At 42.1% G+C, this 15,358-nt stretch overlaps 1 protein-coding gene across 1 annotated transcript in view; it reads left to right on the top strand.

Moving 5' to 3' along the window:
• Nucleotides 1-15,358, top strand: part of LOC144508523 (uncharacterized) — a 628,622-nt gene that overhangs the window by 462,368 nt on the left and 150,896 nt on the right. The window contains exons 8-10 of the mRNA XM_078236560.1: nucleotides 11,552-11,629; nucleotides 11,925-12,041; nucleotides 14,722-14,757. Of these exons, the coding sequence (XP_078092686.1) occupies nucleotides 11,552-11,629; nucleotides 11,925-12,041; nucleotides 14,722-14,757 (231 nt within the window). The remainder of the gene's footprint in view (nucleotides 1-11,551; nucleotides 11,630-11,924; nucleotides 12,042-14,721; nucleotides 14,758-15,358) is intronic.

The raw sequence follows: 15,358 nt of genomic DNA, 5'->3' as shown, positions 1-15,358 counted from the left end.
TATGGTCGCAAATCAGTTAAGGGACCATTGAGCCTGAAATAAGCATTCCTGTTTCACATTCATTTTAATGATCACAGCTGATGTCATTGAGTCCTGCATGTCAGTTTCCTTTATTTCTGCTGATGGTAGGTTCAAGCTGACCCCCTCTAAACTAGGCACCATGTTTCTTTATGCTGCAGTTCAAATGCTGAATGATTTAAAGTTGGGCAACACTTGCCACGGAAATGAAGATGTGACATTTGTCCACTCCACTTCTTGGCCTGAATTTTCAGGATATCGGGGGCATGGCAACCACCATCGGGGGGAATATATCCCTGCCAGCTCCAGTGCCATTTTACACTTTTAACAAGCGTCGATTGGCATAAGGCAGGATTTCCACCCTCCTGAGAGGGTGAGAGTGGCACCTTGGATACCGATTAACTGGCAGCTCTCCAGTTCCTCCAGGAACAGCACTGCAATGGCCAGAAGAGGCACTGCAGGGAGCGGTCTCGAACTAAGTCCAGGGAATCAGTGGACAGATAGGTGACCGGGGTCCCAGGGTGAAAAGCTGAGGGAACATCTGCAGTGGGGAGGGGCGATCAGGGTTTCAGGGGATAGACCAGGTTGGTGGGAGGAGGAGTGAGGTCTGTAGGTCACCTGGCCTAAGGGGAGGGTGCCCTCAGTCAGAAGGGGGGTTTTGATGGAGGCACCCCCCCACTCACCCGCTTTTTTTTTGTTCCCTCCCCTCATCTGTCTGCCAGCCTGCAAATTGAGGCTGGGCAGGAAAAGGCCAGTAAATGGCTACTTAAGGGCCTTAATCAGGTCAAGAGCAGGCTTTCCATCTGAAGACCTGCCCACTGCAACATGAAATGGCATCCAGTCAGGGTGGACAGGAACGAGAGGGAATCGCACCTGTCCAACTTCACGCTCCCCCTGCCCCCCCCCCCCCCCCCCACCTCAGAACTAACCGGGGTGGGGGGGGGGGGGGGAAATGGGAGCGTAGAATTCTGGCTCTTTGTGGTGATTAGCCCTTTAAGGACAACACAGCAGAAGAGGGCACCTAGCTTGGGGGAATCAATTCGGATGAGAGTTGGTAACCACCCAGGAGTTGGAACTTTTTCTTGGGTAGAAAGCAGTCAGCAGATATGGAGCGAATGGGGCAATCGATGGGCTACTCCAGGGCAGCTAGAGGGCTGCCAGCCTCTGTACAGTTTTTCTTTGTTAAGAACTACCCTTTGTGTTTCTGATGAAGTCTGAGTGTGCATCATTACATTGGCAACAAGGATAAAATGGATTATTGACGACACTGCCTGTGGTCCGACACCTATGAATATCCTGTTTTAATCGAAGTCTGAAGAAAAGAAATACTTACCCAAATGCCTGTTTTTGGGTGAATAAACCCATTTGAGATGTTGAGATATTGCCAGATCCTGAGGGACAGATGCAGAGCAAACCTGAACTGGCTGGTGCAGTCAGAAGTTTAGAAATGTATCGAAAGAATCAAGTGAAAATAACCTTCAGAAGCAAGAGCTCTGACTTTGGGTTTGAGGAAAACATTCCTTGTTGAGGAAAACAAGAGTTGCTGCAAGTTTTTAAAGTAAAGAGAACTCAGAAAGCACAGTTTTAAGTGAAGAAGAAGAAATGCCACAGGCAGCTAGAAGTGATTGAAAAGGAGGCAAAGAATCACTTCAGCTGAACAAGTTCAAAAGCAATATAAAAACAGCTGGCACTCGGAAGCAGCACTGCAGCTTTAAGAGTTTTTTAAAAAAGAAGCAGCTGAGACACTCTACCTGAATTGATGTTGTTTGTCCCAGAGACACTATGCAAGTGTCCATTCTCCTGCTCTCTTTGTGCATTGAAGTCAAAGGAAAACCGTTGACCCTGCATACAACTGGTACACACCACCATTAAATGATTGTGAATGGGTGCTATAAGATTCGCATGTGCCATTGACTTTATCTTGAAGGTAGGGCTTTATTGAAAGCTGTTGCACACTGAGTATTGATGGCATGTAAATGTAACACAAGTATGAATCTGCCACAGGTCAGTGTGAGGCTCAACACACCGCTGACTTCTTCTTTGCATCTCACGCAACCCTCCCCCAAATCAGGGAATCAAAATTTGACATCCCACCTAATTAGGTCATCCCATACACCACATTTTATGCCCTTCTAGGCTCCATAAATCCCCCCCTAAAGTTCCTAATGCATAGTTTTGATCATAGAATCCCTACAGTGCAGAAGGAGCAAGTATGGCACATTGCATATGCACCAACTCTTCGACAGATTTTTACCCAGGCCTACCCACCCCCCACCCCTCCAACCCTATCCTCGCAACTCCATGCATTTACCCTGCTAATCCCCCTAATCTGCACATCTTGGGACATTGAGGCCAATTTAGCATGGCCAATCAACCTAATCTGCACATCTTTGGACTGTGGGAGGAAACCGGAGCACCCGGAGGAAACCCACACTGACACAGGGAGAACGTGCAAACTCCACACAGACACAAGGCCAGAACTGAACCTGGGTTCCTGGCACTGTGAGGCAGCAGTGCTAACCACTGTACCGCCAAGTTGGAAAGTTAATGTTGGAAAAGAGTACGTGGGAGAGAAACCACATGCTGTACAGTTAGCAGAGGAGCATCAGAGAGAGAAATCCTGAACCTTCCAACACCACTAGCTTCAAATGGAAGAATTTGAAAAAGAGTCCATTGAATTGCAGATGCGGCCCAACACTATCAGTTGGAGAATGTTTTATTGGAGACCAATAACAAACTACGAGGAATTCTGGAGAGTTTAAAAGAGTAAATATGAAATGCAAGCAGAGCAGGAAGCTGAAAAACTGATGGAAGACAGGGACACAGAGCAATTGAAATAAGCTGCAGAATCAGAGGAAAAATACTGTCAGGCCAAATACTGACTGCAGCATGTTGCTTTAGCTCAGATTAGGCACAACATTCCACCACCTAACCTGAGTGACACTGTCAATATTTTTTGAGAAGAGAAAACAAGCTATAAAAGACCCCAAAGGAGTTCAATTTAATTCTAAGAGTTCATTGTTAATCTTTAATTTAGGCATAATAAAAAAGTTCAAAATTGAAACAGTTCATATTGACATATAGAGCAATAGGCGGGATTTTATGGCCTCACTTGTCCCAAAATGGTAAAATCCCTCCCGAGATCAATGGATCTTTCCATGTTACACCACTCGCCCACTCCGATTCCCGTGGCGAGCAGGGCAGTAAGATTCCAGCCTTTTAAAGTGAGAAAGAGAGATGCTGCCTCATTCTGTTATTCCAGTGTTCAAGCATATGTACACATGAGTGTCCAAAGATCACTCACTACTGCACTACTGTCTGTGTGAGAAATGTATCAGCCAACAGCACATGGTATGATCTGAGATATAAATTTGATGTGGTTCCAGCATTTGAGTTTAAAAGGATGATTATTGCAAACCTCTGGAAACCACAAGACAAAACATGGAGAGAGGTATAAACACTGTCCCGATTTCTCCTGTTTGATCTATCGCTGGAGTTCAAAATTCTCCTTCACTCAGCAGTTAAATTCATTGGACCATTCTTGCAGCAAGCAAATTGGGGTCACGGGATAGAAATCATAATGACTAATTTTAGGAGCAAAGTTGCAGCAAAGGGCCTCTCACCTATTTTACACACATAACTACGTGGAAATGACCATATTTGTTAAGTAAAAATCCTGGCTAGTATCTGCAGTCAAAAGGAAACATGGTGCCATATAGCAGGGGTAATGGAAGGTGTCAGGAAGTAAATAAAGTAGTTGGTACTGCTGCCTCACAGTGCCAGGGACCCGGATTTGATTCCCGACTTGGGTCACTGGCTGTGTGGAGTCTGCACATTCTCTTGTGTCTGCATGGGTTTCCTCCGGTGCTTTGGTTCCGTCCCACATTCCAAAGATGTGCAGGTCAGGTTGATTGTCCATGCTAAATTGCCACTTAGTGTCAGGGGGACTAGAGGGTAAATACATGGGGCTATGGGGATAGGGGCTGGGTTGGATTGTGGTGGATGCAGACTTGAGAGGCCGGATGGCCTCCTGCACTGTAGGGATTCTATTCTATTCTATTCTAATTTAAATAGAAAATATCTCTCTCATGAATCTTCTGCTTAAACATAGTGATATATTCAGGAGTTCAGGTTAGGATTAATGATCCCCACATAAGTAAGAAGAAATAAATATTTGCTTTGAGTGCTGATTGGAAAGTATAATGATCAAAAGAATGCTCTTTTATATTCATATTTAAACTAGCTACCAATTCATATCTAATTAACCCAGTGTAATGATGTTGAATGGTTTTTATATATTGGTCGTGTTCAATTTCAAATGTAACAAAATTGATGCTCACTTCTTCATCTACCTAGATTTCCTAATTATCATCATAATATCCAGACAAAAATTAATTGCAATGATATCTCCTGAAAACAGTGTGCAGGCTAAAAACTTTGAATTATTTTAATCCGACACTTTTAATGAGTTTATTTTTATTCAAATCATACACCATGCATGTCACTAAAATTGCAACCAATTCACAGCTCTTCATAGAAAAGCAAAACACTGCTGGAAATCTGAAATAAAAACAGAAGATGCTGGACAAACTCAGCAGGTCCAGCAGCATCTATGGAGAGTGAAACAGAGTTAGTGTTTCCGATGCATATGGCTCTTCTTCAGAGCTCTGAAGCAGAGTCATACGGACTTGAAACGTTGGCTGGAATTTACCAGCCATTCACGCTGGTGGGATCTTCCAGTCCTGCTGGTCCCATAGGTTTCCTGGCGGAGTCAATGGGAAATCCAATTGACAGCGGCAGGACCAGGAGATCCCGTCACCACTGAACGGTGCATTGCCTCCCGCTGCCGAGAAACACGCGGCTGTGAGACCAGGGAATCCCGCCCATCTCTGCAGATGATGCCAGACTTGCTGAGATCATAGAATTGTAGAATCCCTACAGCACAGAAAGAGGCCATTTGGCCCATCAAGCCTGCACTGACAACAATCCCACCCAAGCCCAATCCCTGTAACCCCACATATTTAACTAGTTAATCCCCCTGACACTGAGGGTGAATTTAACATGGCCAATCAACCTAACCCACATGTTTTTGGACTGTGGGAGGAAACCGGAGCACTCGGTGGAAACCCACGCAGACACGGGGAGAACGTGCAAACTCCAAGGCCGGAATTGAACTCAGGTCCCTGGCGCTGTGAGGCAGCAGTGCTAGCCACTGTGCCACCGTGCCACCCAGCATTTTCTTGTTTTATTTCACAACTCCTCGCTGTTTGAATTGAACCTTATCTTCACAATCTGTTTCAGTGTGAAGTATCGAAATCAAATAAAGTACATTCCAGATCAATGCATTCTCCAGAAATGCACAATTACAATACCATAGGTGTTAAAGGTCTGACTAAGTATAGGAGTAGCAAATTTAGTACAGCCCATACTCTGTAAGCTATTGGATTGTTCTTGATAAGTGAAAAATAATGGAACCATCCTGTACTGTGATACCCCTCCGAATTGTTATGTCTCCTTTGGGAGTATCCATATAAAAAGTATATATAAAACAAGAGCACATTTTAGCACATGTCTAGTCACTGCCAATGGAGTCTATCAGTTTTCAGTGCAAATGGAAAGTAATAAAGTCACAATGTGGTGCTCAAATTTATGAATTTGAAGCCAGGTTTATGTTCTATGCAGTGCAGGATCAGTCTGTGATGTGCTTGTTCACATCGCTTTTGAATGGGGGAAGGTAAGGTTTTGTTTGCATGTAATCAAATATAAAATTCATGATCTTGTCACCGGTCCCTGTCATGTCAGATTATTTAGATGAGCTGACGGGAAAGTCAGCTTCTTTTTGGGCAGAGGAAATGAAAAGGTATTACAGTGGAGCACCAGAAGGGTTTTTAAATTTCTAATTGAAAGTTAAAACATTTGGCTGCACTTCCACTGCAACTGGCTTGTATCCCTGGCAGCATGGGACTATCTTTCACAAGCAATTTCCTGAATTTTTGTACAACACCAATATGCAGCATTGAACGAGGTAGTGTATCATTTATAACCCCAACTCGGGGGGGGTCATTCTTTTAAAATAATTCTTCAAGTATAGTTTTTAATCAATGTTGTAAATTGCTCAACAGGGCTTTTATCTTAAATGTTAGCCCCTATTTGAAGTAAAAGCAATCCGGACACTTGTGCTAAGAAGGAGCAAGATTCCCAGTAGAGCTTGTTACGTCAGTGTTTCACACCTAAACATTATCTACTTCCAAAGCTCTATGAAGGAAACCTTAGAGTATTTTTTTAAATGGAAATTCATCCCTGCAGTCGTGGTTTGTAGTAAGGTTTGGGTAACAGTCCAGCATTTTAATTATTTAACCTCTTTCTCTTTCATGCAATGTTGTCAATATCTATAATTAATAGTTGTGAGCACTCAACAGCTTTTGATCATCATCATCGTCACTAGTAGATAATTGAATGTGCAATTACGTCAATCGATGTATCACTGAATAGGTTGTGAATTTGTGTCCATGATTCACTCGTTACAAGTTGGCAATCTCAGATGGACTTTCCAAAAGACTTCTGCAGAGGGCAACAGTGAAAATCAGAAAGCATCAAATCAAACCCCACCCTATTATAGAAGGCATTATAGAACAGGCTCCGCAAGGGGGCATCCACAAGTAACCTGGTCCATTCAATAAGGAAATCAAGTGCAGGAGAAGGAAGTAGAATTAAACAATATTAGAAAAGCTGTTTTTTTAAAAAGTCCTGTCATCCATTCACTCACTTTGAAGGGTAACCACGAAAATCGTAAAAGGTGTATTCTTTGTTAAAGATTTGCTGCTTTTTGATTTGCCTTGAAATAAATTATAGATAATTGCTAAACTCAAAACTGCCAAGTTGTTCCTCCTTGCAAAATGGATGTCAAAAATCTATTTTTAGATCTAGGCGGACCTAATCTAATCTACTACAAAGTTCCAATTTTCTCATTGAATTTTCAATGGTTAAAAATGTTTAAAGCAGATTAAAAATTAGGAATAGTTTGTAAAATAATTCATGATTATTGTTGTATAAGATGCACTTTCTATTCCTGATGCATCGACATTGGAACATCTGTTTTACAAGATTGTTTTTAAGAACAAAAATCAGAACAAAGAAAAGTACGACGCAGGAACAGGCCCTTCAACTCTCCAAGCCCGTGCCCTAATTAAGCTACAAAAAAATCTTCTGCCCTTACTCAGTCTGTATCCCGCTATTGCCTCCCTATTCATGTACCCATCCAAATGCCTCTTAAATGTTACTGATGTGCCTGCTTACACTACCTCCTCTAACAGCATGTTCCAGGCACCTATACAAGAGGGGCAACCTATACAAATTTCAGCAAGCAAGATGATAAATGACCATGACTGAAAATAAGTAAACAAGCAAATGCCATTGTTAATATTTTACACCATGCTGTGAATAATTAATGTTAACTTAATGAATACCATGTCTTATAACGGCAAACTAGCCTAGCTGAATGATGCTGAAGATAATTTTTGTAACTGTTGAGCAATCTTAATTGTCTCCAATGGAAAACGAGAGCCACAAATAAAAAAGGAATGTAGGTTTTTAACTAACTTTTGCTTTGTCTCTGGAATGCAGGTCCTGGGTCAATGACCTAAAACAATCTTGCGATAGAAATGGACTTGATACTCAAATTAAAATTGATATAATCTGGGGCCATTGATGAGAAATGCTGTTCTGTGCTGCAACTTTACACGTTTTATTGAAACATCATTTGTAAACAAGTTTGATGAGAAACTTTAGGCAAGGGACAGTGCTGAGATTCTGAAATGAACACCCCAATACCCCCCTCGATGATTCCAAATATTAATGTTGATCTCCTTGTGACATTTGGAAAGGGGCTTTGTTGCCTTATGGAGAGCAAAGTTCTGAAAGCACAGCTATGAAAAGTTGCCTATTATTTGAGAGATGCTTGTAATACAGCAAAATTATATGCACAGCAGTGTAAATTATTTTTCAACGCCTTTTGGCATTCCTTCACAAAATGCCATTGTTGAAGCCACCAGTCTTGCTGCTTAGATTCCCTTTTGTCCGCTGCTCACTTGAAAGTATTGACTCAAACAAGATCCAAGTCATGACTGTCGCTAAGTATCCTGATACATTCTTTGTGTATGAGTCTAGACTGTAGGATGAGCCCTCAATCAGGAAATTGACAGCATCAGATCATCTGCCTATTCTATGTCTGGTCGGTTTTTACTTTTTATTCCATAACCGCAAGATTACATTTTAAATCATACCTTTAATGTGTTGGCCTGCTGTTTGATCATGGGGAGTGCTAAAACTCATTCTAATTTTGGCCTCACCTGACATGTACGCATGCATTCCCAGTATTGGGCAATCAGAAACAGGAAGCCAGGTTTATTTACTTCCCTTCCCAGCTTGGGATAGTTAAGGCTGTCATGCCACGCAGCATAATTTCAACCCAGTAAAGAGATCTATTAAGAAAATGGCACAAGTGAAACTGACACGAGATAACTACAACAAAAGACTCTTGGCCATTCTTGGGGAAGTTATTTCAGAATCTTGGCTCATCTCCAGTGGTGGTGTAAATAATGCTGTGATATTCCAGTGATAACAGTGAGAAAGTAACAAGTTGGCATGCCCTGTTATATGTTGCAATGTGGAAACCTTGTGCTGTGTTGTGTTTTTTTGTTTGTTCCTATACTGTGTTGTGTTCCCAGGGTTTACCGGGGTCCCCCACAGTGGCGGCTCTGCACAGTAATCAGATCCTCACTGTCAAGGTTTGTGGATAATGTGTGCATGCTCAGTCAGACCTCAACCAGCATACTACTGTAATTATGTCAATTGAATAAGACTTAGTCCTGCCAGCAGTGGCCATTGTTGTGGGCAGAACCAGAAAATTTGGAACACAGCCAAAAGTCTGTTGACTTTGGGTGGGAATTTCAAATCCCGCTCTCAATGACCAATACAAAATCAATTATTAACAATGAAGCTAATTCAATAAAAAGAGCCTTTAAAATTAAAGAACGGCACGGTGGCACAGTGGTTAGCATTGCTGCCTCACAGCGCCAGCGACCCGGGTTCAATTCCAGCCACGGGTCACTGTCTGTGTGGAGTTTGCACATTCTCTGTGTCTGCGTAGGTTTCCTCCGGGTGCTCCGGTTTCCTCCCACAGTCCAAAGATGTGCGGATTAAGTTGATTGGCCATGCTAAATTGACCCTAGTGTCAGGGGGATTAGCAGGGTAAATATGTGGGGTTACGGGACTAGGGCCTGGGTGGGATTGTGGTTGGTGCAGACTGGATGGGCTGAAAGGCCTCCTTCTACATTGTAGGGATTCTATGAAGGGAAACTCTTCTTTAGTATTAGCATATATGAAATAGGATTGAAGTCCAAAGAAATAAATAGTATTCCCAGCAGAGCGAGTTTAATCAGGATGTTTAAAAGATAGCTTTACCCACCTATCGGGAGGAATGTTATAATTTTTTTCGAGTGTCAACTCAAATTGGGGGTTGGAATCCAGGAGGTGTGTCCCACAACCTCCGCCTGGCACCAGCAACAGGTTCCTGAAAGATCAGGACATTGTTTTTAAAAGGTGCCCCCACAGCTTTGAGACCCCCCCCCTCATCCCCCTCCCCCACAACATTTCCGCCTGCTGCAAAAGGGGGTGGAATTTCTCCCCCAACCTCCACCGCCCCCCCCCCCCAATCGTCTAAAAGCAACAGCAAGAAGGAAGAAATAGTGACAGCCAAGAAGTTCTCTCCTCCAAACACCTCTAATGCCTTGAGAAGCAGAACTGACATTTTGAGTTGAATATGACTCTTTGGTGTCTGAAGTGTCAGATCGGACTTGAAACATCAACTCTGCTTCTCTTTCTACAGACGCTGTTGGAGCTGCAGAGTATTCCCAGCACATTCCGATTTTGTTTCAAATTTCCAGCATTCACAGTATTTCACCATTTTATTACCCTTAGTGCTCTGACTGATTGCTTTACCAAAGATGACTGACAGCCTCCAAAGAGCGACCATTGTGACTGTCTCACCTTACAGGCCACGAGCCATGTGGGTCCACCTGAGGTTTCGGAAGAGATTCAGGAGAGGGAGACAGAGTGAAGAGTAAACAAAGATAAAGTGAAAAAAAGTTGTGCCAGACTAACTGGATTTTAGTTCACCCCAGGAAACAAAGAGGGAAACGTCATCATGCAGAGTGATCTTTCTACAAAGAGATTGATCAGTTCTAGTTTCAAATCAAGAGAATGTGTACAAATGAAATGATTTTAGTTTCAGCAGATAATTGCATTCAAATAAGCTTTAATTCACGTGGGATGAAGAGTCGTGTCTGATTATTCCACTTCTGATCCTTGAAACAGTCGTGGTCTTGATAAAATAACTCTTTTCGTCACGAGACATGATTTGGTTTTAAACAAGCTTTCCCTTGAAGATGAAAATAAAATGTTCCCATTCAATTGGCTGGCTGTTTGACACCAACATATCTTTGATAGCAGGATCTAAGGGTAAAATTCATTTACTGTAATACTTGGATTCATCATTTTGTTTGATTAAGCACAGGATTAGTATGCTGGACCAATGTCTGACTGAATGCATTGCTGTAAATTCTAATGGTTTGGTATATGGAATCCATGCTGATCTACCAGTTAAATGACACAGTGAGCTGTGACATTGAGACCTCAGGTTATCAGACCAGCAAAAGTATACACCCAGGTATAAGAGAAGGACTTATTAAATTGAAAAAACTGATATGAGGAGATTAAACGGTGACTATTTTTGACATCATTACACCTATGCACCACACTTTTTGGTGATTAATATTTTGGTTGGACTTTCAGCATCACTTAAGTATTTTAGTGACAGGGTACAAGACACGCTAGCTTAGATTTTCTGATTGATAACAAATATGTTAAAATAATACCAATGTTGTGGTATTGATGTGTCTTAAGAGGAGGGCTCGTTTCACCATGCTTAGCAGTATTACGCTTTCCTCTTCAGCTGCTCATAAGAAGCCCCAATTTTAAATTTCAGCGAGCAATATGACTCAGAAAAAGGAGACATGAGGTGCCTTCCTCATGTGTGTTTAAACAAAACACAAGTCCTCTTCTAACAACGGCAATTGGAAAATTTAGCTAATCATATGTTGCCATTAATTTCCAGATTTTTTGATGTTAGGATTTAGAGATAAATATATTAGATGAATAGAAAGCTAGACAGAAAGAAAGACAGATGATTAGGGTTGATATCTAACAGCTGAACATTTGATGACAGACATATGGATCAAACTTTGGATTATTAATCCCATCAGTTTCTGCTTTCTTTGCTTAATACTATTGTGTTCATATATTGGTATTGATAGTCATGGATTTCATAGCCAAAAGCCTGAACTGTATGTAGTTGATAGAAATGTTATCGTGCTGCTCTTAACTGTTTCTCCTCCTTCTTTTGAAACCTTCCCTTGCCACTCCTTCACCTTTCTGACCTCTGACCTCCAAACTTTGACTTTCCTTGCCTGATCAGATGGCGTTTCCTTACCCAAGAGTCAATCATGGGTTCCTCTCGGCTGATCAGCAGTTTATTAAGCGACGTCTCATGAAGGTAGTGCTAGTACTTGTAGAATTCTTCTTTGCATTCTTTACTGTAAATATTATTCTTACTTTTCCTTGATTTTCTTTACTTGCATTGCAATTTGAAGTAATTACATATTTGTTGTGGACTTGAATTTTTTTGTGTCATCACTCAATAGAATTTTAATTTAATTGTAATTAGTTATCATTGAATATGAAATCTAAAGGTACCTTCCCTAGAAACTTTGACATTGTAATTAAAACTAACCAAGCTGACTATCTAATGCACTTTATTTTTATTCACACACTTTTTCACCAATCTCCAGGGTGATCAAGGTCAAGCTGGACCACCTGGCCCACCAGGGCCTCCTGGTCCTCCAGGCCCACGTGGTCCTCCAGGTGATACAGGAAAGGATGGCCCTCGAGGGATGCCAGGAGCACCTGTAAGAATTCATCACATTACCTTCAGTACTTCATATCCTGGTTTTCTTTGAATGTGTTAAAGGGACTGCACCATGGAGAAGTAGGACATGGGCTCCATGCAGCCAAAGGAAGGTGTCCTACAATGATCAGATATCTCTTAAGATGGAGGAAGGGAAATTCACAGACCATCTCCATGGCTCATCTCATGTAGGCCTTAGCATCTCCTTTCAGAGCAGCATTGAAAGAAAGCCGAGATAAGTGCTCTTCCATGGCCTAGTGAGATGCAATAGAGCGAGAGGGGGAACATGTGTCATAGCACTGAAGAAAACACTTAATGTTACTGAAAGAACATAAGAACATAAGAAATAGGAGCAGGAGTAGGCCATCTAGCCCCTCGAGCCTGCCCCGCCATTCAATAAGATCATGGCTGATCTGAAGCGAATCAGTTCCACTTACCTGCCTGCTCCCCGTAACCCTTAATTCCCCTACCGATCAGAAATCCATCTATCCGTGACTTAAACATATTCATCGAGGTAGCCTCCACCACTTCAGTGGGCAGAGAATTCCAGAGATTCACCACCCTCTGAGAGAAGAAGTTCCTCCTCAACTCTGTCCTAAACTGACCCCCCCTTTATTTTGAGGCTGTGCCCTCTAGTTCTGGTTTCCTTTCTAAGTGGAAAGAATCTCTCCACTTCTGCCCTATCCAGCCCCTTCTTTATCTTATATGCCTCTATAAGATCACCTTTCAGCCTTCTAAACTCCAACGAGTACAAACCTAATCTGCTCAATCTCTCCTCATAATCTACACCCCTCATCACCGGTATCAACCGGGTGAACCTTCTCTGCACTCCCTCCAAGGCTAACATATCCTTTCGCAAGTAAGGGGACCAAAACTGCACACAGTATTCCAGCTGCGGCCTCACCAATGCCTTGTACAGATGCAGCAAGACATCTCTGCTTTTATATTCTATCCCCCTCGCGATAAATGCCAACATCCTATTTGCCTTCTTGATCACCTGTTGTACCTGCAGACTGAATTTTTGCGACTCCTGCACAAGGACTCCCAGGTCCCTTTGCACAGTAGCATGTTGTAATTTTTTTCCATTTAAATAATAATCCAATTTGCTATTATTTCTTCCAAAGTGAATAACCTCACATTTGCCAACATTATACTCCATCTGCCAGATCCTCGCCCACTCACTCAGCCTATCCAAATCTCTCTGCAGACCTTCCGCTTCCTCCACGCAATTCACTTTCCCACTTATCTTCGTGTCGTCAGCAAACTTTGATACCCTACACTCAGTCCCCTCCTCCAGATCATCTATGTAAATAGTAAACAGTTGAGGCCCCAGTACCGATCCCTGCGGCACGCCACTAGTCACCACCTGCCAACCAGAAAAGCGCCCATTTATTCCAACTCTCTGCTTCCTGTTGGATAGCCAATCCCCAATCCACGCTAACACCCTACCCCCAACTCTGTGTGACCCAATCTTCCGCAGCAACCTTTTGAGGCACCTTATCGAACGCCTTTTGGAAATCCAAAAACACCACATCTACCGGTTCCCCTCTGTCAACCGCACTAGTCACATCTTCATAAAAATCCAGTAAGTTCGTCAAACACGACTTTCCTCTCATGAATCCATGCTGCGTCTGCTTGATCGAACCATTCTTATCCAGATGGTCTGCTATTTCTTCTTTAATGATGGATTCCAGCATTTTCCCAACTACAGACGTTAAGCTAACCGGCCTGTAGTTACCCGCCTTTTGTCTACTTCCTTTTTTAAACAGCAGCATAACAGTAGCCGTTTTCCAATCAGCCGGCACTACCCCAGAGTCCAGTGAATTTTGATAAATAACCACTAACGCATCCGCAATTATCTCTGACATTTCTTTCAGTACCCCTGGGATGCATTCCATCCGGGCCCGGGGACTTGTCCACCTTCAGTCCCATTAGTCTACCAAGCACTGCCTCTCTAGTAACAATAATTGTATTGAGTACCTCTCCTCCTACCAACACTCGATCGTTAATATTCGGTAAACTATTTGTGTCTTCCATCGTGAAGACCGGCACAAAAAACCTATTTAAAGCCTCAGCCATTTCCTCGTTTTCCATTATTAAATCCTCCCTCTTGTCCTCCAAGGATCCAACATTCACTCGAGCCACTCTATTCCTTTTTATATATTTGTAAAAACTTTTACTATTATTTTTTATATTTAGAGCTAGTTTAGTTTCATAATCTATCTTTCCTTTCTTTATCGCTTTCTTAGTCATTCTTTGTTGTTTTTTAAAGCTTTCCCAATCTTCTAAGTCTCCACTATATTTGGCCATTCTGTACGCATCGGTTTTTAATTTAATACACTCCTTTATTTCCTTAGTTATCCACAGCTGGTTATCCCTTTTCTTACAGTCCTTCTTTATCACCTGAATATATTTCTGCTGAGTACTGAAAAAGATCTCCTTAAAAATCCTCCATTGTTCCTCAGTTGTCCTACCTACCAGTCTGCTCTCCCAGTCCACCTTAGCCAATTCAGCCCTCATCCTATCGTACTCCCCTCTGTTCAAGCAGAGGACATTGGTTTGGGACCCTACTTTCTCCCCCTCTATCTGTACCAGAAATTCGACATCAAATTTTCAAGATAGCTACTTACTGAATGTAAATATGAGTGAAGTTTACTGTTTGATTCATGTTTTGATTTTAGGGGGAAACAGGATCAAGAGGTGAAATAGGAGTAATCGTGAGTGAAAATACTTATCTTGTATTATATTGGTTGAATGGGAAGGTATTTCAGGTCATGGGAAAGTGGCAAGGGAAATTCTCCCTGTTTATAATGGCTGAATTTAATGATTTTTTGCTTGGTAATGTTCGGGATATAGGATTCCCACCTCACCCCACCCAACCTTTGGAGATTAAATATGTGGCCCAGATTCTATGAAAAATAATCTCTACATGGTGTGTGGAAGGTGCATGGTTGATTGGGATGAATAGTTCTTGTTTCATGTAGGATGTTGAAGTCACTGCCATCCAGTTGACTCAATTTGACTTTGATCAGCTTATAAAATTAATGCAGGTCATCTAAAATTAGATTATTTCTTATGATATTTATTGAACATTTTTAATTTATGAAAATGTTCTTCTTAAGACTTTCCTGGAATTATTATTCTTTGGTTTTGAGACTTAGAATCATAGAATCCCTGCAGAATGGAAGGAGGCCATTCGGCCCATCAAGTCTGTACCAACCACAATCTCACCCAGGCACTACTCCCGTAACCCCACACATTTACCCTGCTAATCCCGCTGCCACTAGGGTAAATTTAACATGGCCAATCAACCTAACC

The sequence above is a fragment of the Mustelus asterias genome, chromosome 1 (assembly GCF_964213995.1).
Source record: "Mustelus asterias chromosome 1, sMusAst1.hap1.1, whole genome shotgun sequence".
NCBI lineage: Eukaryota > Metazoa > Chordata > Chondrichthyes > Carcharhiniformes > Triakidae > Mustelus > Mustelus asterias.
This window is presented reverse-complemented; position numbering and strand designations above follow the sequence as displayed.